Genomic DNA, 25,420 nt, shown 5'->3' with positions numbered 1-25,420 from the left:
ATAAGACGAATATTTTTCAAACTTTACATGAAAATAAATGCCTGGTTATAGAGCATCTTTTTTACAATATTTCTGTCACAAACTGGAATGAATATTTACTGCAACTCAGCGCCAAAGAGACGTCTGCAAAGATTAAGGTTTAAGATGCTAAATCTCTCAACATTCTTTCCATTACTAATATTAATTATTTTCGTATCACAATTGCTGTTTCGATTGCATTTGGAAACCTTTTTAATTCGTTTTCACTTTACAAAATAGTTAAAAATTTAAAATCAGAATTTTAATACCTAAACAGTAGTATATGTTAGTAAATTCTCACATCATTAATTCTCCGAAAGTAGAGGTCAACGATATTTTTCTCTCTCTTTAATGTCTTGACGTGTGTCAGTGGTGTGGTGTAATAAAAAGAAGTATGCAGGTATTTAGTTGCTTTGCTTGTGTCGAAGTTTTTTTATGATCCTCACTTTGAAAATAACTGTCTTAGTGTTACATATGTACACACCCACGAAAATACTATATATTAAAAAATATTTGTAAATCATAAAGATAACGCTGATCTAAAAGAATGGTGCTTTTCCTTAATAGGTACATCACCTGGCTTGGCGACAACTACCTTGGAAAAATAGTAAAATGGCATTTATGTCACCGATATATCTGCTCCTCTATTTCTTACTTCACATTTTTAGAACATTGAATGTTTAATAATTTTTCAATATAGTAATTTGGTGTATCACTGAACATTTTAATGGAGTATTTACCGTTGAGTTATTTAATTTGTGGAGTATATTTTCGAACTTTTGACATTATTCAATGGCTTGTTCTTTCACTTGGTGAAATATTTTGCATTCTGATGACTGGATTTGATACGTTGAAGGAATACTTTTCATTTGAATGGAACTTATAGTTTTGTTTAATGGTTTGTTTTGCTTAAACGTCTATTTGAAAAACAAAGTAACGTATGGTCGCTGAGTAAAATACGTAATTTTGACCAAACATGGTGACAATGAACAATATGAAAACAAATCGCCAATATTAAAAATGAGCCAAGTGGCGTAACAATAAGAGAATAGCGCCAAAGAAATGATGTGAACCAAAGGTTTCCAAAACGCAACAGCAATCGTGTTACTTCTGTTTCCCCGAACATAACGTTCAAATGAGTTTGAATTCTGGTGTAGTGGGTGTGGGCAGCGGACTCTTGTATTTGGCCCGGATGTGCAGGAAGGAGTCCGGCGATCCGTTGCAGGCCAGAGAGATGTATTCGTCCGACAGGGAGGACTTCCGGTTGACGACGATGACCTGGCAGGGCTCGTGGCGGGACAGGAAGTGCTCTAGGGTGTCCCAGCCGCCTCCCACGCGGACCATCACGTGACGACCCTTCAGGAGCTGTTGGGGGAGTAGAATAATTGAGAGTTAATTGATCAATTAATACAATATTGTGTTTCAACACAACAGTTGATTACATTATTAGGTATTTCTTATTTATCCGTGTTATCCTTGAGGCAAGGCCCGACTAACTAAAAGTGAGGCCCAAGGCCCCCAATGCTTTGGAGGCCCCATCTGTGTTCCATCACTTTCAGTCAAAGCACTTTTAAGTCAAAGCAAAATGATTTTTAACACTTATTCAAAAGAGGAATTTTTATTATTTGCACAAAAATACACATATTTTGAATGCTATGCATAAGTTTTTAAAACATTTGGGGCCCCTTAGGGAGATGGGGCCCCAGGCCCAGGCCTAGCTGGCCTGTGCGATAATCAGGCCCTGCCTTGAGGATTTATACCTTTGGAGAAAAAGTAAGGAAATGTTGTGTGGAGTGAGAAAATGTGTTATTATCAAAGATAGAATATTTTTTCGATTTCCCAAACATCTTTAAAAGTGTGGTAAATGGGTTTCTGAAATAAAAGATTCAGTCGCTGACTTCTGGTATTAAACGGTATTATGGAGTTTTTTGTTAAGTGCCGGCTGAAGATTCAGTTTACAAGCGAAACCCATACAGCTTTTTACTAAAGGTCACTAAGCAAATAACTTTGGTGATTTGAGGGGCGGGGGCGGCGAGTGGAAATTCACCAAGAGCTCATGGGAACATTTGGCTAACATGTTTAATAATTCAATTGTTATTTAAAATGTAAACACTATTGCTGTCATTTGGTACTAATATTGTATACAAAAAAAAAAAAAAAAAAAACTTAATTCTATAGCAACTATTTATCAGTATGCATCTAATAATGTGTAGTTTCAGATAATAAGTACAACTAGAATGTTCTGGCCATCATGTAACTGTTTTGAATTCTGATCCCTCCCATGCCTGATAACGAAATAATATTCCAAAAAACAAATACGCACGCAAAGCATGACTACCGTCCCAATTTCCAAATTATCGCAAAAGCAAAAAAAAAAAAAAAAAAGAGCGAAAATAGTAAGTTATTTTAAAAGTCTAGCTAAAATTAATTACAAATATTTTATTTGTTAACAAACACAAGATGGCAACAGTTAAAACTATTTAGTCTTTGAGATTTTCTGATCATTTTCCATCAACTAAATACACGTGGAATACGCAGATGACAGTCTATTACGATTTATCTTTCTTATTATTGCATTAATAAAAGTATTGTTATTCGTACAAAATAAATAAATAAATCAGCTTCCCTTGAAGAGATCGGCGCCAAAATTGAACCAACGCCTGTTTACATATAGGTTCACATTTATTCAAAATTTCATCCAGAACGTAGCATTAGGTACTTCTTGAGATATGGCACTCGCAATAAAAAAGAAAGAACGTTCGATTGCACCACCCCCGTTTCATCTATTAACGCCAAAATATAGTCAGCTCTTGTACCCTCTAATGTCTACCTTTGAACAAATTTTTGTTTGATTTCGTTTATTATTTCTTGAGATATAGCAGTCACAAGGTTCGAGAAAAAAATAACCGATTGCTCATCCCCCTTTTTGAGCTATTGGAACCAAAATTGAATCAACACCTGTACCCGTCATCACATAGACCAAATTTTTTTTTTTGATTCCGTCAGTTACTTGCTGAGGAATAACAGACCCGCATAACTGAAGAAACGTTCGATTGCTCCACCCCCTTGGAAGAACTCGCGCCAGAAACTAATAAGCATAAGTCCACATGGGGCCTCTTATGTGTACCAAATTTCGTTTGATTTCATGCAATAGTTTTTGCTGTAGAGCGGTCACAAAAAACCGGTCACACACATACAGACAGACCGACAGACATTTTCCAAAAATGGTCGAAATGGACTCAGCACATCTCAAAATATTCGAATCCGTCAAAATTCGAAAATTTGCACGAAACCAATTTTGTCTTCTCTTTATCAGATATAGAAGAAAGTAAAAATGGGACCCGTTTCATTGTTGTTTTATATTGGCGATATACAAAACCCTATTGTTGTTCAGCGATAGCAGCAAACTTAGCGATTGTTCTCACCGCAGAATAATTGAAAGTTTCCTGGAAATACTTAAGTATTTTATTGTATTAATTCTATGATAGTTCAGTTAAACTTCTTCCATCTGAAAAGTTAAGTTGAATCTTAATATTGTTATCCAGATTTGATAAAAATTTCGCTTGCGTGTCAACCACAACAAAAATTATACAACACCCAAAATACAGACAATATTTTATTATTTATGCAAAAAAAAAAAAAAAACAATTAGTTTTAGCTGCCTAATGAAGCAGGGGGAACACATGCCTAGGCGGCATAGGCTTAGTTTGAATACACCCCAGGACATGCATGTTTTGTTACATATCTATAAGCAATTCTCACGATGAGACCCAAATGGTCCGAAATCCTCTAAGAAATAGGTGTGCTTAAGATCGTGGGGTAACAGTCAATGTGCTGCTATTTGTTTTAAAAATTTCGTTACATAATGAAATACAAATTTATACTCACACGAACAAAAACATTCTTTCCTCCAATGCAGTATTTCCCTTCAGAAATCCTTGTTATTTGCGTTTGATCTTTACACACATTATTTGCAATTTTCATTACCTAGAAAATAAGAAGAGAATTAATAAAAAGAACTCTAACTTAAACTTAACACTTTATATTCAGTTGCAGCCTTATCGTAGTTATGCAAACCAGAGACGTTGAGCAGTACCGAAATGACAAAAATACTTTTATATATTCTTGTAAGGCAAGGCAGCTACACGTGCAAGTACACCTTTGCTAAAGCTTTTGGAATTGTTCCAAGGATAGCTAATAAAAATAAAGAATATATTCGATCCCCGCCTTCTCCCAAAACAAATTGCTGCTAACTTACGATTTACTGGCTGCAACTTCTGTGGGGTGGCAAGCTCACCCTATTTCTGTCAATTTTCGTTGAAACGATACGAAAATTTGAAAGAAGAGGGGTAAGTGCGGCAGTTTGAAAATTTTCCCTGGCTCGGAGAATGCGAAGATCCGGCTCTCGTTATATTATTTCAACATTTGAGAGAGATGGATACAAAAATTTTTTTAATTGACATCACAAATTACCATATTTCATTAAATCCTTCATTCCAGCACGTCGTAAGTTAATTTCTAAAATATTACAAGGCTATTTACCATAGTTAAACCTGCTTCAAACACATTAATTAGTTCATTAAAAAGTTTAACAAGCAAAAGTGGAGTAGTAAGCAAAGAGGATTTCTTTAACTAAGTCTAGTTTAAAAATTTGACTTATTATGTTTTTATGTCACTTGTGCTCAAAAAAAAAGTTCCCAAAAAACCTTCGAATCACCTTTTTGTCCAGTTCGGACGGTTTATGCCTCTTCGCATTATTATTGCTGGAGGGTGGGGTGTAGGACAACCTGTTCCTCGGCCTGTGATTTCCGGGATGGTTAACGATCCCCGAATCAGGGCTGGTGGGACTGAGCAGAGAGTTCGTGGACAAGGAAAGAGTTGACTCCGTCCGACTTCGCACAAGGGTGGGCGAGGAGGACCCGAGGGAGGATAGTCCATCAGAGGAGGACCGGCCGTCCTCCTCTTGCTCGTCGATCTCCTTTTCCAGTTGCACCAGTCCCGGAGGTTCGATGTCGTACTTGGAAGCGATGCGTCCAAGCTCCAACAAGCAAAGGACTACCGTTCGAGGTTGAGTATGCAAGACTAAGGAAAATAACGTTTTGTTACAAGTTGATTTACAAAAATGGGTTATTTTTCAGATAACAAAAGAATATAAAGTATATAATGTGTTGTTATAATTAAATTTACCATGTTTGGATCAACATAGAGCTCGTTCTAGTAGTTTTCCTAGTTGCTGTTTCGTGTCACAGCTAATCATTTCCATGAAGATATAGGGTGCCATTCCCTCCCAAGATACATCTTTATTAACATTTAAAACAGTATAAGAAGCATTTGCAGTACACCCAGGGTTCCGGTCGGCATCGAAGCCACGTCTTCCGGCATTCGAAGCAAAACTTTTACCTCGGAGCCCGACGTAAGTAATTAAAACTTGGCATGCGCGTTATACGGAACATGAAGAGAAGTTTGCAACAAGAGAACACTGTCTAAATTATTACCGACGATTGAGCAGAGTATGGGGAGCATGAAAGAAAAATAAACTACAATATAAGAATGGACAGGCAATGCAAATAAGAAATGGGCATGGTAAATTTTTTGTTTCGCTTTATTAATGAGGTAGACAGTATTGTCGATTTTCATAAGTCGACTGGGGAAGTTTAGATACTTACTGATTTCTTGACTTTAGCTTGAGAAACCCACGAACCGAAACAAAAATACTGAAATTTTCAAAGGTAAAAATACTTATGTATGAGTATAGTAAGCTTTGCTAATATTTTTCTACAAGTGTCAACTGCCACTAGCTCCTTGAAGCTTAAAATTGTAAGCATTTTCATTTATTCATTTATTATTATTGTTTTTTTTTTTTTTTTGGATACGCAGAAACGGAATTAATGTATCTACGAATCACGTGAGGAGGTTGTCAACTTTTTTTCTGCATATTAACATTAGAATTTGTTGTTGACTAACAAAAGCTAAAATTTTTCTTTTTCAAAGTGTATTTTTTTAGTTTGTAAAAATTTCAATTCGGTCACTAAATCAAATGTAGAATTTTCAGAACATTAACCCATCCTTCTCTTTTTGGGCTGTCCTATAAAATGTTTGATTGCAATTTCTAAATTAAACAACTTAGTGAAATTCGGAAGTGACGGACCAATAACAAAAATAAATAAATCACTTACCTAGGCCATCCGATTCGAATATAACTGCTTCATGAACTCCAAATTTCCTGCACCACCTGATAAAATTCTCTGCATTGTCTCTGGCGTAAAAGGATTCAGATTTAGCATTTTCCCAACACTTGAACCGCACGCTTGGCACACTCTGTTGGCGGAAAAAATGATATAGATTCAGCTCAGATTGAAAAAACAGTATTCACTTGTAGTTAATACTGCAAAAGAGTAATAATGCAAAAAGAAAAGAAAAAAACGATCAGCAGCACCAATAAATATATTATTGGTTTTTTCTCAGAGACTTTCAATTTTCCCCATTTTTTTAAAAAAATGATTCCGTCAATAAAAGGAAACTTTTGGTTTTGTAACTCCGACTCATTTTTTTTTTTTTGCATCCAGCAAGTTTTCAAAAAGAAATCAGCTTTGTGACAACCCAACAATTGAACGCACTTCGTCAGGCTCGACTTTTCATAAGTCCCGCTAATCTTAAAAACATATAAAGTATAGTACATATTACTTTGAGAAAACTACAGCGCCTGAGAAACATCATCAGTAAATAAATAACTATATTGTTAGAAATCTCAACATCTACCAACGTACCTACCTACTCTTATTTACTAAAAACTTAAAAGAGAAAAATAAAAACCAGGGAAGAAACCGCTAGATGGTTTCTTATTAATTTAACTTTGTAGAAACAATGTGATGCAACAAAAATTTTATGCACAAACACGGACCAACGAATTGATACAAAACTATGATGAAAAAACGTTCCGTTTTTCCTTTTCTAAATATTCAATTTTGTACGGAAGGTTCCTTTAAATTTGTAAAAGGAAGAACCCAGATATCGTAGCACCTCTTGTGATCATGATATAACTCCTTATAATAATTACTTTATATGTGACAATTCAGGAGATGCACAAAATGCTGACCATTTTTTTCTGAACAGCTTTAAAATAAATAAAAAATAAAAATAAAAACTATATAGGAACAAATGCTCGAGCATTTATAATAAATGATATGTGTGACTGATTTCGAAGTGCCATAAACAAGATTAAAACAGTTCGAAATTCGATGGACAATGAGGTCGTTAGAAAACTATAGAATTATGCCATCAATAGAAAGATACCATCAGAACCATTAAAAGTCATTCCATCTTCAGCGTACTTCTTTATAGTGCAAATCAGGGTGGTCAACTAATGGAGCTTTTGTGACAGTAAAAATATCATTTGTCGCAGAGAAGCGATTGGCAAGCATCTATAGCTACACAATGTGACATGAAAAAAAAAGGAACCGGGTTTTAGATAATGCTATTGTGTATGCGTTCAAATTTGACTTGAATTAAGAGTATCTACTTTGCATTTTTGGAGATAAAGATGTATACTGTGACGAATTTGGGGGTTCACCTGATAGCATGGGATCGGGTGGCAAACTATTTGTCACAGACTTAAACTTTACTGCAATTTTTTATTTACAAAAATAAAATGATAAACCATTTCCGTCTGGAGTAACTTTTCTTGGCTAAAATAAATATTTACAGCAATAAAAAGTAATGTTCGTGGTAAACACAATTTCATCAGCTGTCCTCATGATGAGGGCTATCTCCGAGGCCGGTCACCCGTTATCGAAGTCCAGTTCGCGTGACTCAATATCATTAGAAATATTTTTTTCAAAAATTTTCAATGTGGTATCAATAGTGCTTTTTTTTCATTCTTGCGTAATTCCGGTAGGGATGCCCTCTTTCTTCCTCCTATCTCTCTCCTGTTTTTTTTTTCAAAAAAAAAAAAAAAAAAAAAACATCAAACAAAATTTCAAAAAATTATAAAACCATATCTAATGGAATAACAATTAAAAACTATTGAAATATTGCAGTTTTAGAAATTAAAAACTGATGACAAAGTTGTAATACGTTTTTCTTTTTCTTTGGATAACTTTGACGTAACACTTAAGCAAAACAAAATGTTCCATAACCGGTGCTGGGCCTGAAAAACCGCAGTAATACAACAATAAACCTACAAGGAATTCAAAACAAGTGGTTATATAGGTCAAGTTTGTTTCTATAATAAGAAGAAGGTTATAGGTCTAAATACAACGGGCATAATTTTCAATGCTGCACTGTAAAAATTTTTCGAAGCTCTATTTACACTTCGACAGCAGCTAGTCCTAAGGATTAGTGTGGCTGAAAGGTGGCACATCTGATGGCGCTTCTTCAGCAGTCACCAGTCGTGCATGACGAAGAGAATATTTGACCCCCCCCCCCCCTGGAGGAATTGGCGCCAAAAAATAATCAGTACCAATTGAGATGAGGGTACATATCATAGCTTCAAAGCAACAGTAAATCTTTTGAGCCTCAGAATAACGGTACGATATCCATCCTAATGTTGCTCTAAGAAAGGGGAAGGTATATGAACGAAATTTCGTTCAATTTCATGCAGTAGTTTTTCAACTAATGCGGCCACAAAGAATCGGACATGCAGACGTTTTTTAAAAATTGTCAAAATAGATTCAGATCGAAAACAAAAACAACCAAAGAATTTCTTACTTCGGTAATAAGACCAGCTCTTTTACATTCTTCTGCTTTATGCTGAATGAGACGAGCCAATTTACAAATGATGACACCATTATCCAGCTTGTCCATGAAATTGCCAGCAGTTATATCTTCCACTTCTGTTAAAGAAGAAAAAAAAATTTAAGCTTTTATTTATAAAATCTAACTTAATTAAATAAAGAAGAAAGACGATGACTATTACTAAAAGCAGACGCAAAATAGAAGAACCGGTTAAAATATTGCGACAACAAAACCAAGTTCATTCGTACATTTTCTCTGACATTGGAGGAAAGTGTTAACGTTAAACCAGTTTTCTGCCCCTTTAAACTTTGAAGAGAAATTGAAGCACATTTAAAGATATTTCTACGACAAAAATTAGTCAGAATACTTCTTTGTGCATTTGAGAGGCAATATTCAAAGTTAGGATTTTGGAAGCATTTATGTACATAGATATATATATTTTTTTGTTAACCATTGTAAAATGATCCGCTATTTTCCTATTATTACCTTAAGGCTATAATGCAAAAAGAGGAAGTTCATTACTAAGCTAAAATATTCTATGAATTCATATACTATACATACTTATCACAGGCAGATTTAGGCTGTGAATTCTGGGGGTGCAACAATATCGAAGTTTATATCGTTTATGAAGAAGTGTATTATGTCAAAGAAGTGTGACCTATTTTTTAACTTTATTAGTCATGGTTTCAAAAAAAAAAGAAAAGAAATTGTAATGTTTTACCAATAAATACCCAATTATAGAGTGTACATACAATAATTCAATAATACAGCTCTGAATAATAAATCATTTAAGAATGTGTTAATTTAATGAATGTAATTATTTATTGTCTGTCTTTTTTAAATGGATAAAAATACTTCTTAATACGTAGCACAATTTCTCCCGCACTGGCGATGTGTAGTAACCGAGTCACATAATAAACTGCATATTATTGTATTTTTTGGTTTGCTTTCAAGGAAATTTACTTGTAGTGTAGCTGTAGAAAAATATAAATTGTTTACAAACTTCCTGATGAAAAAAAAAAATTCCTGATAAAATATATTTAATTTAGTTTTTATTTATTTATTTATTTTTTAATCCGACCAAAGCTGTTGGGGGTGCGGCGCACCCCCTGGCACCCCGGTAAATCCGCCTATGATACTTATGCTATACACAAGGGCGTGTAAAAGGGGGCTAAACATGAAAGACGGGAGAGGTGCAAGGCCGTCATTTAAGTAGTTGAACTCCTCCCCCCCCCAGATCGTGGAAAATGTATTATGCATTTATGTATGTTTCCCCTACGAAATGCATTGAGATAATATTCCCTTGGTCTACACAAAATTCACTGAATTTCAAAGACATGACACACATGTTAAATCGCCATTCAACGGTGTTACGCATTTAAAATTTCCATGCTCTACTGCCAAGCGTATGGTCAATAAATGGTTTAAATCAAACTATACTTTAAAAAACGTTCTACGCCAAAAGTTTTTATAAAAATTAGTCTGAAGAGAAATGTGCCGGTTAGACTGGGATTTACAGAAAATTTAGTTTTTCCCTTAGCGTCAAAATGATAAGTTTTTACAACAGGGGTGCCCACAGGAGGGGAAGGGGGGGGGGGTGTCACGGCACAGACTGTGCCATTGAAATTTTTAAGGAAGGGAGGTTAGGGGTATTTTTCGGATTTTGGGGTTGCTCTTGCTTTTGGGGGGGGGTCTCCGCGATATTGAGGGGTGTATACAGGGGTGCCTTGGGGGGCACCCCTGTTTACGAAATGTTCTAATAAATTGGTGAGAAAATTGATCAGGGGGAGGGGTGCTTGTAGTCACCCATCCTTTCTGAGGTTCAATTTCGTCTGAGAGTGTAATAATTTCAACTTTAACATGCTATAATTTTTTGAAAATATAACGCACTTTGAGGAAAATTATTTTTTTGATGGCGTCCACGCCAACTTTGATGTAGATACATTCATTTTCCAACGGCAAAAGCGGTCATTTGTCCCCCCCCCCCCCAGAACCCTCTAAATGACCAAGTCTGTTCACTACATAAATATATTTACTAAAACGAAACTGAAACTACGTTTAGTTGAGCCGCAACGAAATAGATGGCGCTGTTTCTCGAAACGATTCCCGGAAATGCCTTGTGAATCTCAGAAGTAGTAGACACAAACAAACTGCACCTTTAGGGCATCCAATTATCCAATAAAATGGATATAAAGCACCTTTTATTAAGCAGTAGGTTTTCTTTTTGCCACGAGATAAGATGAAGTTTTTTTGAAACGTTTTTGACCATTAGCGGATTGTGTTGTTGAATCTAGGTTACAAATGTTGCTCATTTTTCAAACAATTAAATGAAGGAAAATAGAATAAAAAGGAAAGCGAAAAGGTTGATTTTAAAGAAAGAGGTTAACTCGGTAGCAATAGGAACTATGTCTCTGTTTTAGATATCATTGTTTTAAAAAATGGGACTACTCTTGAAATACGCTACTGGTAGTTTTGGTTCTATTTCTGGGACCTTGCTGTTTTCAAAATAACAAACATTTTCTTTAACACCTCCTACTTTCAGTTCAAAATAAGCAATTGGCTTATACAAGCTTTCGTGTTTTAAACTGAAATTGCCGTAGATAAAAACATTACGTGAATAAGACATAAATCTATGAAATTAATGAATAAGTCAGGAGTGGGAAAGGTAAATATTTACCATTCAGTTGGCAAATAGTATTTTTATCAAGAAGTAGTTTTGCTTAACCAGAAGTTCTACAAACAACAAGGTATCAACAGTTAATGAAAATATTTGTTTTTTCAAATGTTTAAACATACTATAGTTTTATTCTATTTATACATACATTTAGTAGATATACAACATTAACAACTGAAAAAGTTGTTCTCTACTAAAAATGTTGTTGCTGTTTCCAATTAAAATTTTTGCGGTTTGGAAGATTTTCTCGCGCAAATACGCTGTACACGGGCGAACCGTTGGGAGGTCGCTGTGAGCTCCCAAAAATTTCTTCAATCGGCAAATTTGGGGGCATATTTGCAATATTGCAAAATGTACTCATGTTTTCATACCCGTATTTTGTCATTCGGCAAAATTTGAAGCAACCATTCGGCAAGTTTTTCGAGAAAATCGTGAAATGGTTATTAGTTAGAAAAACTTGTTAAAATGAAATGGACGAGAAAAGGTTTGAGGGAAGAAGTAAGTGTTGGCGTTAAGAATAAAGCTAGTTTCCATAAACACATTGCCATCGACTTTACACATCACTCGACGTGACGCGTAAAGAAAAAAAAAAGTTAAAAATTATGATAAAGATGATGTGAAATAGATTGAATAAATTATGAGCTTTGTATTTTTTAGTTGTTATTTGTATGGCATTTTTCCCCCAATACCAGCCAAATCGTTGTTAAATCAACTGGGAATTATCGAGCATCATTTCGTTTGCATAGAACCAGTTACAAACTGCACAACACTAATTTTAAGTATGTGCCTAAAATTAAAGAACATTAACTTGCATCAAATAAATTAGCAGTGAAATAAGTTTTGCAGAAAGCCAACTTTAGTTGAAACCTTATTCTTCCAACGTACCGAATTTATGGTCTATTTCAAAACCTGTCATTTAAGGAAGATCAGGTAAAAAATCTGATGAATGTTAGTGAAAAAAAAAAAAAAGAATTTCATGGTATTTTATTTAAAATTAAAAAAAAAAAAAACGGCGTTATTAAACTCTCTAGAAAGTGACCATTTTATCTTTACTAATAATAAAGCTGAAACTCTCTCTGTCTGCATATCTGGATCTCTGTCTGTCAGGATCTCTGTGACGCGCATAGCGCCTAGACAGTTCGGCCGATTTTCATGAAATTTGGCATAGAATTAGTTTGTAGCATGGGGGTGTACCTCGAAGCGATTTTTCGATAATTCGATTTCGTTCTCTTTCTATTCCAAATTTAAGAACATTTTCCGGAGCAAAATTATCATAAGATGGACGAGTGAATTACGAAATTATCATGACGTGGAATGGGAGAGCGAATAAACATAGCGATTTTTTGGAAATTCAATTTTGTTCTTTTTCTATTCCAGTTTTAAGAAAATTTTACCGGGTAAATTATCATAACGTGGACTAGAAAATTACCAAGTTATCATAACGTGGAACCGTAACATAGGCAACGGTTACAACCGTAACATTTAACAGAGCAAATTTGCGAGAAATTCATCATCCATTATTTGTAAATATACAGGCGAACCAAATGACCTTTTAATTTTCTACTACGGGCAACGCCGTTCGGGTACTGCTAGTATTCTAATAAAAAAGCTAAAACAGGATTAATTGAGCATACATATTTCGTCCACTTTCGTGTCTAATTAAAAGAAGTGAGCTATATTTGAAATTATAGGAACCAAAATATTTCCCATCAAAGTTACAGAAAGCTAGGGATTTTTCAAGGCATGAAAATGCTTTTGACATTGAAATTCATTTTGGATAAATGAAATTTTGGAAAACAGTGAATGTTCTATGTAGGATGGCAAGGAAGGAAGAAATGCATCCTATCTTGCTTCATACCATTTAGAAGTTTAGAAATTTGAGTTTAAAAACTTAAAAAACAGTTACTTTTTCTCTTTCCATGATACTAAAATTTTAAATACAGGGCGTGAAAAAAAACTTGACTAGATTTTTGGACATTTCGGATTTTTAATGCATGAAATCTTCTTGTGGCTTAAAGAATATCTATTTCAAACTAGAATATCGCACTTCTAAAGAGAAAAAATGATTTCCTTGTTTTGAGAAATATCATATCGAGTAACGCCTTCGCCAAAATTGCTTTCATCGGAACTTATATTAGGTACGAGAATAAACGTTCTGTTATGCCCAGGTCGTTGTTCTTTTCAATGTCATTCATTCCCTTGGGATATCAATCATCTCATCTAATGATTACAAATCTTTGCACTCTCGTTCTTTTTTTAGATGGTCTAAAAACAAGTAAAATAATGTGTACTAACATTTTCGAAAGAAAATTCATCAAGGTAAGTGTGAAACGAGATGTCGAGGAATCAAACTGTAGAAGCTATATTTATTGAAAATCAGTTACCTACAATTCACAATATTTTTTACAGGGACCCATTCAAAATATGCTTCTAACATACAACGTACAGTATAATGGAAATTATTTTAAAACAAAATATTTTTATTTAATTGTTGCTACTGACAGAAATATAATTTGCTATTCCCATGCTTGACGTCTCAAGAGTTGTTTTTTAACTGGAGTGATATATTTTTCACGTCTCTAGTAGCGTATTTCGCACAGTGACAACCGGACGCATCAAAAATTTTGACAGGCGTATTTGCACAGTCCGTATTTTTAATAAATAGCTAGCATTATGGGAAATAAAATAAAAAAACACGTTTGACATTTTTTTAAAATTCTACATTTCATTTTCTTGTTACTACTTATGAATTCAAAATAAAGCAAAACCAGGGGTGATTGTGAGTTCATCAAAAAATACCTGAAAGTTTCAAAGCGAGAACGGGGGGGGGGGGTAATCAGTGGCCCCTATTACTTAAGTGCACCTTTGCCATAGTTTTAAATAGTTCTGAGTCAAAATATTGCGTGCACATTTAAATAAATTTTTAATGAATTACAAAGTTACTTTTGAGCTGGTGTTATACAAATTATTTTGACATTTGTCCATCTTAAGGGATAGTTGTCCATCTTAAGGCTCTTGCAGGTATATTTGATGAGCATTATATAATTTAAAATAAATTGAGGTAGTCAGACATGAAAACGGTATTTTCAGACATGAAAATACCGGAAATACGTCCCAAAATACCGGAAATTCGGTAAAATACCGGACCACAATCGCCCCTGAAAACCATTAGTGATTTCGTAGATTTCATTCCTCTATGATAAATTTCACTTCTCCAAAAAAAAAAAAATGTGAGGATGTATTTTCACACCTTGAAAATAACTTGGACTGCGGAGTCGGAGTCGGGAGTCAAAGGCTTAAAATTCTAAGAGTCCGTCATTTTCCCCTCTAACTCCACAACTCTGTCAGTGCTTGCGGAGTCAGAGTCTGATTGATTTTGGGGTAAATGAGTTGGAGTCGAGGGCTCTAAAACCCTCGGAGTCAAAGTCGCAGTCAGCCATTTAAAATCCTCCGACTCCGCATCCCTGATTTTTAGGTAAAGGAGTCGAGAGTCACAGGTCACAGGTTTAAAACTTCAAGAGTCGGAGTCGGAATCGGCCATTTCTCTCAACAACTCTGCCAGTGCTACGCAGTCGGAGTCGTAGCCGGAGTCGGTAATTGTCTCCTCGACTCAGCAGTATTGGAACAAACTACAATCTCTGTTAGAATTTGAGAATAAATTTCAAAGAATAAAAATATTAATGTAAATTCATGACAAATGGAACTAATAAAATATAAATATTGTATATATATATATATTTTAATGATATTTTTTTAAACACAAAAATAGTTCGATACCTGGAAGTTTCATGTTGTCGGTATGGAAAAGGAAATTGGAATCTAACCTTAAATAGACACCCTGAACACAGTCCCGTTACTTCAAAATTTTCCAAATGTTTCTAAAATCCAGGGGGTGTCAACTGATCCCCCTGATCGCCCAAATAACGGACCTGCCTGAACAACGCTATAGCACATTAGCATGCAAAAAGAAAAAAAAAAAAAAAACTCAAATGCTACCGCATGTGCATGCAGTTTGTTTTGCATGCATTGCGTAGCATCGCTTTTCTCTACTAAGGTTTTAAAAAAAATCTTTCTCGAATATATCTTCAGGTTTTCTCAAAACAAGAAAGTTAGTTGTTGATTAATTTTTCAAAAACAAAAACTTCAACTTCGCCACAAAAGCTTTGGAGTGCACGTTACACTTAGCACTTTCGCCGAAATTGAACAAGATCATTAACGTCTAGCCGCTTAAACAAACCAAACACATTTTCTTCTTTTCTCCCCAAATGTTGATGAATCGTAATCTCGCCCCGCCCATGCAGAAAGCAATCTTCATCATTTGTATTAAAATCTGTTGGTTCTTCAAGTGAAGAAAAAAAGAAGAGCAAAGTTTTATGGTTCGTCCATTTAATCCATTTAAGCAACGCACTCATCAAGAGGAGAAAGGTGTGTTGTTCTTTTTCTTCTTCTAATCTGGAAATGGTTGTTTTAGATAGATTCCACGGAAAAGTCTTTGATCGTCAGAGTTGGAGCGGAAATCCCGCTGGCTAGGTATATAATACATCCCACAGAGAATATAATCAGTGAGTCTAATGAATGTGGAAAACTTTCTGGGCGGGAGGACCACCGTGTATACCATGAAGACCAAAGTTCTAAACAAGTGCGCTAATGTTTTTGTGCGCTTTCAAAGTGTTCGTGTTTTTAATTTGAGAATTATTTACGTTGGTTTTACAGTACTTCAGTCAGGTAAGATTTGGGATTCAAGGCTGCGAGGAAGTGTAAAGAGACATTTTTTGACGTTAAGTAAGAAATGGAATTTTTAAAGGAAAGGAAAGACTTCAATGAACTATTTTACGATACATCACTTAACAAAAGTTTTAAGTTGAGGTGATTGTCAAAGCAAAAAAAAAAAAAAAAAAAAGCGAAGAGAAACACTTTAACTTGATTGTTGGTAAAGGTCTTTCTTCCCATCTGACTATATTTGGATAGTGATTTCCGTTTGTTGGTAGAGAGTACATACACACACAAAAATGTTTGATTTAAATAATTGCAGATTCTGTTAAAAAAGCATAGTCATTTTTTACTACAACGACAGGTTGGATATTCCATTACAGATATTCATATTCAAGACTTTATCCTTAAAATTAATATTAACACATGTATGCAATTAAATTTCTGCCCCATGTTTAATTTTGTCACATTGTCGTTGCATCTGCTGAATGAATTTGTAAAGTATATGTTTTGTAAACTCTGATTGGTTATTAAATCATTTATTTATTTACCTTCTTATTTTCGTCCTTGTTTGACTGCGGATAAAACTTAACTTTAGCTGTTTTTACAGTGATTAGAGATTAATATTAAATACCACTGAGAAATCACGCCCTCATCTATAACTGAAAATAATTGCATCCCTTTCTTTCCAAAAGAAAAGTTTATTTTATGCATGATAAATGCTGTTAATGGGTCACATGCAGTTCTAAAGACATGAAACTCTTTTATAAGTGTATTTCTTTTTCAGCATGCAATTTTTGATTACAAAACGTTTTTCCGGCTGTCCAAAAAATAAATTCCTTTTCTTTAGGGAATGAACAATAATTGCTCTGCTTAGTACACATTCATCATCGTTGAAATCTTGTCATCAGAACGACAGCAAGAACTTTTTTTTCCTAGGGTGTTCCACCTTCTCTCAACATCACATCACTCATCGTCTGCTCTCTCCCCTCCCCAAGTGTGCAATAAGGAAGGAACCATCTCCGAGACCAACCAAGCAAAAAATCGCTTTCTCTCCCCCAAACGAAAGCTGTTGCAAACTTTAAGCTGCCATCCCAGAGATATGCCCCTGAGAGAAATGCTACGTTTGCGCTCTCCTTTTCATTCCATTTCTTTTAATTCCTTGGAAATATTATCGTCGGCGACCCGTTGCAAGGATTACGGAGTGCCTCATTTAGTTTCTCTTGTGAGGGAATTAAAGATGGGGAGATTCCGTAGAAAATGCCTATGCTTACTAATGCGTTGCCTGGAAAGAGGCACACAGAAAGTACCTGTTTTTACTAACTTTTTTTTTAAGGAGATTACTTTCTAGAGATTAAAATCTTACAATGAAAGGTACTTCGACGTGATACTGTTTAGATAAATCACGCCTTTGAAGCATGGATCTAAAGTTGGCAAAAGAAAGATTGCTGGGACCACGGTTGCCAGATTTAACAACAGTAAGTACAGGACAGGCTCCTAGGAGTGAAGGGGGAGGGGGGGTATTTTTGAGGTTGAGGGCAATTACTGGATATGGTGTATTTTTAAGGGGTGCTTTCTGCTTTCCGACGTACAACATTTTTTCATGATAAATCTGAAAAATTTAATCGTAACAAAGCATTAAACCTTACAAAATGTTGCCGATCAAAGCATAAAAATCCTTTTCATTGCAATTGACGACGCATGCGCATATATATATATATATATATATATATATATATATATATATATTACATTAGTCATTGCGAAAAGAGGTAGCAATCATTCGGCACCTCATGGTCTGCCGCCAAAACAAAAAACAAATTAAAAGAAAATAATTTTTGCGTTTGCTGCCACCTGATTTTCTTATTGCTCTTTAATTCACATTTTTTGTTTTACTTTATTTTTTCCCCTTAAAATAATGTCCCGTTTTGTAAAATATTGTTATTAGCTAGAATACGGGGCTTTAGCCGTCCCATATGGAAGTTCCTCGACACGCGGGCAATCTTTCAAAATACGGGACTGCTCCTTCCAATCCGGGACATCTGGCAACCCTGGCTGGGACGCCCATGGAAAACCCCCCGATGAAATTAGCTGATATATTCATCGCCAATTTTTTTTGAGCAAGATGATGTTACGATGCTGGTAGCAGAAACAGCGAGATGCTGAGGCACGCGTCGCCGATTCTTGGAAGAGTCTGCAGAATATTTCTTAGTTGGGTGAGAAAAACCATAATTTTGACAGTTTTTTTTTTATTTTAAATCTCAGCTATTGAAGATGTGCTCCATATTTTCTGGTTTTTATCCATAGGTTGCGTGTACATGGTACTTGTAATCTCCTCTTCTTTTAAAGCATTTCTTAGTGCTGATTCAGATTTTACGATCTGATGTAATTGTATCTTGATGACTATTTTTTGATTTTTAATCTGTGCTGTGACTGCTGACAAAATATCTGAAACTGGGGGTTACAATTACTTTTGAACGCTTTACTAGCTGAATTTTTTTCAAAAGGTAAATTTTAGATTTGCATCCTCTCTTTTTTAGTCCGCCGGAGATTTTTGAAAAGAAATCACCTGCGGTTGTATTCAATTCCAATCGTTCTGGGCCAAAAGATGTTTATTTAATGCAAATTTTTCGGAAAACAACAAAAAATACTCCCACATGTAAAAATATTAATTTTTAGCCAGGTGGTGGGGGCTAAATGACGGACATTTTTACCTTTTAGCTAATACTTTTGTTCAGGTTTCAGGTTTTGATAAAAGGCTGAAATCATACACTTCTGACATTAAATTGTTCAATTTAATTTAAGAGTGGTTTAATTTATAATTAATGAGTTATATTCATTTAAGGGCTTTTTTGTCCTTTTTCAATTATTCACCTTTATATTAAGGAAGTAGAGTTCAGTTACGTTTAGAAGAAACTTTTAAAAATTTGAGTCTCTGATTTTTCTAGCAGTAGGGGAACGTGTGGCTAAGTAAAATAGTTAAAATAACTGAGCTTTTTCAAAATGAACTAATTGGAAATTTGTTTTGAAAATTGAAGTACATAAAAAAGAAACATTGTATTTTATAATAAAACTTGCAATGAAATATTATTTTTTTATTTTTGGCAGTAAATTTGCACCTTAAAAAAATGAAAAATTTTCACTTTTTTTTTTAAATGGGGCAAAGTGAAAAATAAAATATTTCTACAATGAAATATTTTTCATTTGATTATAAAAAATATTTTTGATCAAATGAATCAGTAAGTAAAAGGTTGAATGAATAAATGAAAAGATAATGGAACAATAAACGAATAATTAAACAAATTAATCTATATATAAAAACATAGATGTTGGTAAATGTGTGACTGTGTGTATGTGTGTTCCTTAAGATCTCAGAAACTACCGGGCAGATTTGCCTGAAACGTTCACCGTTTGTTCTTTTTGGTACTGGGAAGGTTTGTAGACCAGTTCGAAAAAAAATCCAATTGATAGTTTCTTTTTAATTCCAATTTAAATCCCAATTTTCGCATAAATGCCCCAATATGGAGGTGAAAAAATACTTGCACGTGTTAACATTGTGTCCATCAAAAGCGCTGACTTTTCTGTTGAAGATGGTATCTGGTAGAAAGTTCTAAGTTGCATAAAAAACGAGTTATAAGCTTTTTAGTTCCATATGCGAAGGTTTTCATCAACTCAACTCATTATTTAGTGTATCATATCTCAACTCCCTGTTGATAGCTAGAATTATAGAGTTGAATATTTTTGCATTTCGTCTGAGTGTTCGAGGCTTTTCTCAAGTCAAATCTTAAAGAAACGTTTTCCCACAGGGTAAAAACTGGATTTGGCTGATTATTTTCCTTCTAAACGGAACTTTAATGTAATTGATGTTTTTTATTATTATTATTATTATTTATGCTGATTGGACACTTAATCATTATCCAATCTACCAGCAGAAATCTCGCCAAAATTTATGCAGAAAAATTTCAGTAGCTGTAGATTTGGCAGTTTTTTAACTGTCGCTGTTTTTGAAGCCAAAGACTACGTAATAATGTTTCTCAGCTTTCATCATGTAAACTAAATATCGCCATTAAAGGAATTTTTCAAACTTTTTTTAGTATGCAAAATAATCCATTAAATAATTAGGCAAAATCCATAAACAACACAAAAACTTTCTTCATTTTTTCTTTTTGCACAATTTCAAACAATCAACAAATGTTACTACTTATTTTGGAAGCATTTTGGATAAAACTATTTAGCGACATTTTCTGATGACCAAAAGTATCTCAGCATCTGGCGACAATTTCTCTTTATCGAAAATTAGTAACATACCGCTTTACAAAGTATTATTGAAGCATTATTGAAGGTATCCCATTACGATTGCTGCAAATTTGGTAACATTTTAAATCGTATCAAGAACCCACAATAGTTGAAATTTCCCAAAATAATCAAAGCAAGTATAAAGGGATTACGGGCGGCTACATTTTTCCCCAACAGTTTGTACTTCAATAGCTATATAAAGAAGGTTTTAGACTACATGTTTAAAAAAAAAATGTTAACAGATAAATCTTTTTAAACATGTGACGTTTAATTTCATGTTTTTGGAATTCTTCAAATTTGTATATGCTTAACTGTCGTGCTTTCGTTACTAAATGAATGCTATTTTGTTCTTAATACTTTTTGCTATTTTAGTTTTTTGAGTAAGAAAGAAGCTAGATTTTCAATCATGTCGAAAAGTTGTGTTTTAAATTCTTTCACTTAAAACAGAAAACAAATGCAAGAAACGATTGTTTCTCATAATTATTACTGACCCAGGCAGCGCCGGGTATTTTTGCTAGCAAATTATAAATGAAGAAAAATAAATAAATGAATGAATGAATATGAAAATGAGTTAATGAACAAGATAATAAATGAATGAATAAATAAATAAGTGAATTATTAAATGAAGGAATGTAAAAGAATAAATAAATAAATACATAAGTGATTTAGTAACTGATTGAGTGAGTATAAACGAAATAAGCTATTTCACTTTATTCCATCCACTTTGCCCCACAGGTACTTGACTAAATGTACAAAATATTTAAGATGCAAATAAGCTTAATGTGAACTAAATAAATAAATCAAATATTCGAAGATCTCAATTAATATTTAAAAGTTTAAGAACAATGAGTTTAACCTTTCATAATACGAAATATAATTTTTGACTTACAACAAATATTATAGTAAGAGTATCAAATTTTGAAAATTGCCTGGCCCATATTATCACACGCTGTCATCTTCTGCGGTATTTTTTCCTGACTGGAATATAACTACATGTGCTACTGCATAATATTTTTACTAAAATGTTACCAGAAAAGAGGCGCAAAAAGTAGAGTAAATATTTCATTATTTCACTTTGCCCCGCATTCTCCTTTACAATTTAAATTAACGTATAACTTCAAAATAAAATAATAAAATATTTATTTTGAACACTTTACTTAAGCATGACGAAATCTAAAAGAAAGTCCCGACAGTAAAATAAAAAAATATGTTTCACCAAGAACAAATATCAAATAATAACTCTAAAAACTTCTCTCTCAAGCAAATAAACGACTTAAATTTTAAAAGAAAATTATCCCCTCCCTCCCCCCTCTCCCCCCTTTTTTTTAATGGAAAAAACTACTTACTAAAAACAATTTTTAAAAAGTAAAGTAATGGATGTGCAAACATATCTTACTTAAAACTTCTCTTATCCAATTACAAAGCTTGACCTTCTCGGTTTCTATCAGTCTTTCCCGGTACAGATGACGATGATGTCGCATTGTTCTACAGAATATTTTCTCTAACAGCAGTTAAAACCAGAGAACTGTCTTTTTTTTTCAAATTTTAATTTCTATATTGAAAAATCAGTTGAATCACGTTGCCATTTTGAAAACTCTTGCAATATTAAACAACTAACTCAAAATCACAATTTCTTCTGTAGTTTGATTTGGGAAAGGTTACTGTTTCAGAAGAATTCTTTGCAAGCTTTTAGCGTCAAAAGTTCAGTTATGATGAAACTGTATTAATTTCGGTGGCATAAAATCTGAACAAAATGCTTTAAAAACTAACTGAAATTTACTCGGTTTCTTTTTGTTCTTTGAATACTGAATTACCTACTATGTTTAACTTTCAATAAGATTTCAAAAATGATATTTACGCTGTAGTTATTTTGAAAAATGTTCTCTTTTCGAATTAAAGTTTTCGTATTTTCTGAAATATTTACAAACAAACAAATCATCCAACTCACTTTCCCTTATTTTCCAAGTACGATAAAAGCAACCACAATAGAATAATATTCGGTAATCAGGTGTGCGTCGAATGTTCGAATAAATTTCGTTGATCGTAAAACTATATATCACTAATGATTCGAAAATATTCGAGAAAATTCATGCAGTTCAGCTAAATGGCGCAGGAGAGTTAGCACTTTACTTTCATCTATTCCAAAAATAAAAGACAGGTATATCATGTACACTAAAATCAATTCAAAACAAATTACATTCACAAATTGCTGTAACCTACAGCTATTGGTTAAAGCCAAACTTATTTCTTAGCAACCAAATTATAATTATCTCTTACTTTGACAACAAAAGCAATTCACAAGCTAATCACAACAAAATCTTTGTCACCTAGCTTTTAGCAAAATTTGACTTTGTTTATTGTATTTTATCTTGAAGTTCGAAAGACATTCTTCACATAAAATCACTCTCTGTACGTTTAAATTCTTTTCATATTTAAATTAGCAATAAAATTTGATTGTCTTTACTGTTGTTAACAGCATTACTGTTTCATTGCACGTAAAATCTTGAAGTTGCTAGAATTCACGTCTTCGCAATTTCTTCACCAGGATCCTAACATGAAATATTTATCCGTCAAATAACCAGAGTGATAATTTTGAAATTTCTTACCGAGTCTTCAGGAAAAGTTTAAAAATAAAAGACGTAATATTTTTCTATCAATAGCCAAGTGACAAATCTCTCACCCATTCACATTCAGATCGATTTTCAAACTGATTAATCAGCTGGCTTCAGAAAATCGTGACACCGAGAAAATTCAGAAACCAAAAACCAATTGTCTCACACTCGGTAGAACCTGCTCCACAAACTGTTTAAGAATTTCGTTTCAGCAATCCCTCGGTGGTACATTACATTCAAGTTGTTCACATCGCTCTTTAATGAAACAGTTCCCGATTATGTCATCCGTCATCCAATCGATCAAGATAATGACTACTAAATGTGACAGATACCGCCGTTAACTTCTCCAAATTCACCTCAAAAGTTGCCGAAGTTGTCCTCGTGCGACCAAGATGCCTCACTGCGTGGAATGAATCTTAAACGAGAGTGAGCGTGGATGGAATGTGTACCACGAGAGAAGCGGATCTCGCGGTGACCGTGAAATTGAGGAAAAGTGTTCTCTGCCGGTGGGAGGGGGTGCCAAATAAACAAGGAAGAGTGTGATCATAAGGCGCGGTAATGATATGCAAATGATGGTACGCTCGCACTCCCACTATCGAGCGGGAAAAGGCGAAGGATGAATGTGGGTTTCGATGAACAGTTTTTCGTTTAATTTCGAATTATAGTTTCATAAGCTGTTCTAAGGTGGTCCTAAGAATATTAAACGCTTTTCCACTGTTACAATGCAGCAAATGTTTGCTGACATACATAACCACTTGCGGGAAATAAAATTCTGACACCAAGTAAATATTGTACAATGGGATGACAGCATGGGGTGAGATTGTGCCACATCAGGGCCATTCCATGTGATGGAACGGGAGTTCCTGAATAGTTTTGTTACTAAATTTTGCTTCATAAATACAAATAATACAAGCTATAAATTTTATTTTTGACGGCAACAGTAACGATTTGTCATAAGAAATATGTAGAACATCAAAAGTTAGTCAGTTTGAAGAAAATAATTGAACGACATGCAATAAAATGCCCGTGACGGAACGGGACCCATACGAGTCTCGTTCCATTACGGGAATTTTATTACGTATTCATCAATTATCCTTATATAAATAACCGTCAATGATCGAGTAACCCGCGAGTTTCAACAATGAAACTCGCACAATAGCATGATAATTTGATAATATGTTTTGGTAATGTTTAACATGGAGGGAAAGGCTTTATTGTGACAAGGCTGAACTCGATCCGGTTACTTAACTGCTTTACTGGTAAGACTGTGTCATTACAGGGAATGAAGAAACGAAAAAGCAATCAACTATGAACGCTATATACTGGAGTTTAGGGTTCATCCACTGGAGTTGGGGTTACAATTTCAAGTACCAAAATATCATCAAACAAGCAATTGCTTCGTTCAAATGTAGAAGAGTAGAAGCAATCTGCACCCGTCATACCTTGACGGGTGACTTTCTAGTTTTGTAAAGGGGGATTCTTATGATAGGGGGAAATTCTTATGACATATCCTTTCTTTTTCTATCAAAAATAAAATTTCTAGCTTGTTTTATTTGTATTTATAAAACAAAATATACTGAAAAATGTCCCGTTCTACCAAATGGAATGGCCCATCATACACTATATAACAAAAGTATTGGGACACTTAAGGTTTTCTCAAGAAATAAGAAAATAATTGTTTTGAAACTTTTTTCACACAAAAGATATATTCCATTTGCATCTTCCAGTAAAAATTAAATCATCCCTGCATTTAGGGGTGGAGCATCAAATTAAAGAAAACGAAAAGGATTTTTGATCATATTTCATAGTAAATAGCTGAAAATACTCTGTACATTTCAAAAATTAGTTAGCTTACTTTGTGCAACTGTTTTACACACTTTCGCGAAAGTATCAATGATATTTATGAAGATAAGCATTTCTTTCAAGGCTACGAAATTTTATCTGAGGGTTTTTGGCTCATACCACGCAGAGTTTTCCGTCAAACCTGAACAAACTCAGAAAACTTGATAGCATGCAAGAAAAGTATAATACGAAAATTTGAAATTAAAATATTGAAAGTTTGATGAAATGTGAAAGTTTAAAGCAGTTAACTTCGCTGCGATATAAATTTATAACCTTCATATTTTAAAGTATGAAAGTACCCAAGTAGACAGTACCCAAGTAGATCCTCAAATTCATAATAAAATTCCAGTTCAATATTTTAAAAATTCAGAAAGATATCAGCGATCTAACAAGTCGAATTTCAATAGCTCTTGGATAGGCGACGAATCGTGAGGGATCGTTCGCAAATAATCTGTTTTTAGACTTTTAGAATCACATTGACCGATGGTACGCAAATGTTGCAAATTTGAGAACGATCCTTCATGATTCTTCGCCT

General features: G+C 34.1%; 1 protein-coding gene across 1 annotated transcript in view; it reads right to left on the bottom strand.

Moving 5' to 3' along the window:
- Positions 1-1,088: 1,088 nt before the first annotated feature.
- Positions 1,089-25,420, bottom strand: part of LOC129219224 (growth arrest-specific protein 2-like) — a 113,047-nt gene continuing 88,715 nt past the window's right edge. The window contains exons 2-6 of the mRNA XM_054853552.1: positions 8,725-8,849; positions 6,195-6,336; positions 4,736-5,100; positions 3,907-4,005; positions 1,089-1,383 (exon numbers count right to left, since the gene is read on the bottom strand). Of these exons, the coding sequence (XP_054709527.1) occupies positions 1,150-1,383; positions 3,907-4,005; positions 4,736-5,100; positions 6,195-6,336; positions 8,725-8,849 (965 nt within the window). The 3' untranslated portion in view covers positions 1,089-1,149. The remainder of the gene's footprint in view (positions 1,384-3,906; positions 4,006-4,735; positions 5,101-6,194; positions 6,337-8,724; positions 8,850-25,420) is intronic.

The sequence above is a fragment of the Uloborus diversus genome, chromosome 1, assembly GCF_026930045.1.
Source record: "Uloborus diversus isolate 005 chromosome 1, Udiv.v.3.1, whole genome shotgun sequence".
Classification (NCBI taxonomy): Eukaryota; Metazoa; Arthropoda; class Arachnida; order Araneae; family Uloboridae; genus Uloborus; species Uloborus diversus.
The sequence above is the reverse complement of the archived record's forward strand: the minus strand, read 5'-3'. Positions and strand labels throughout refer to the sequence as shown.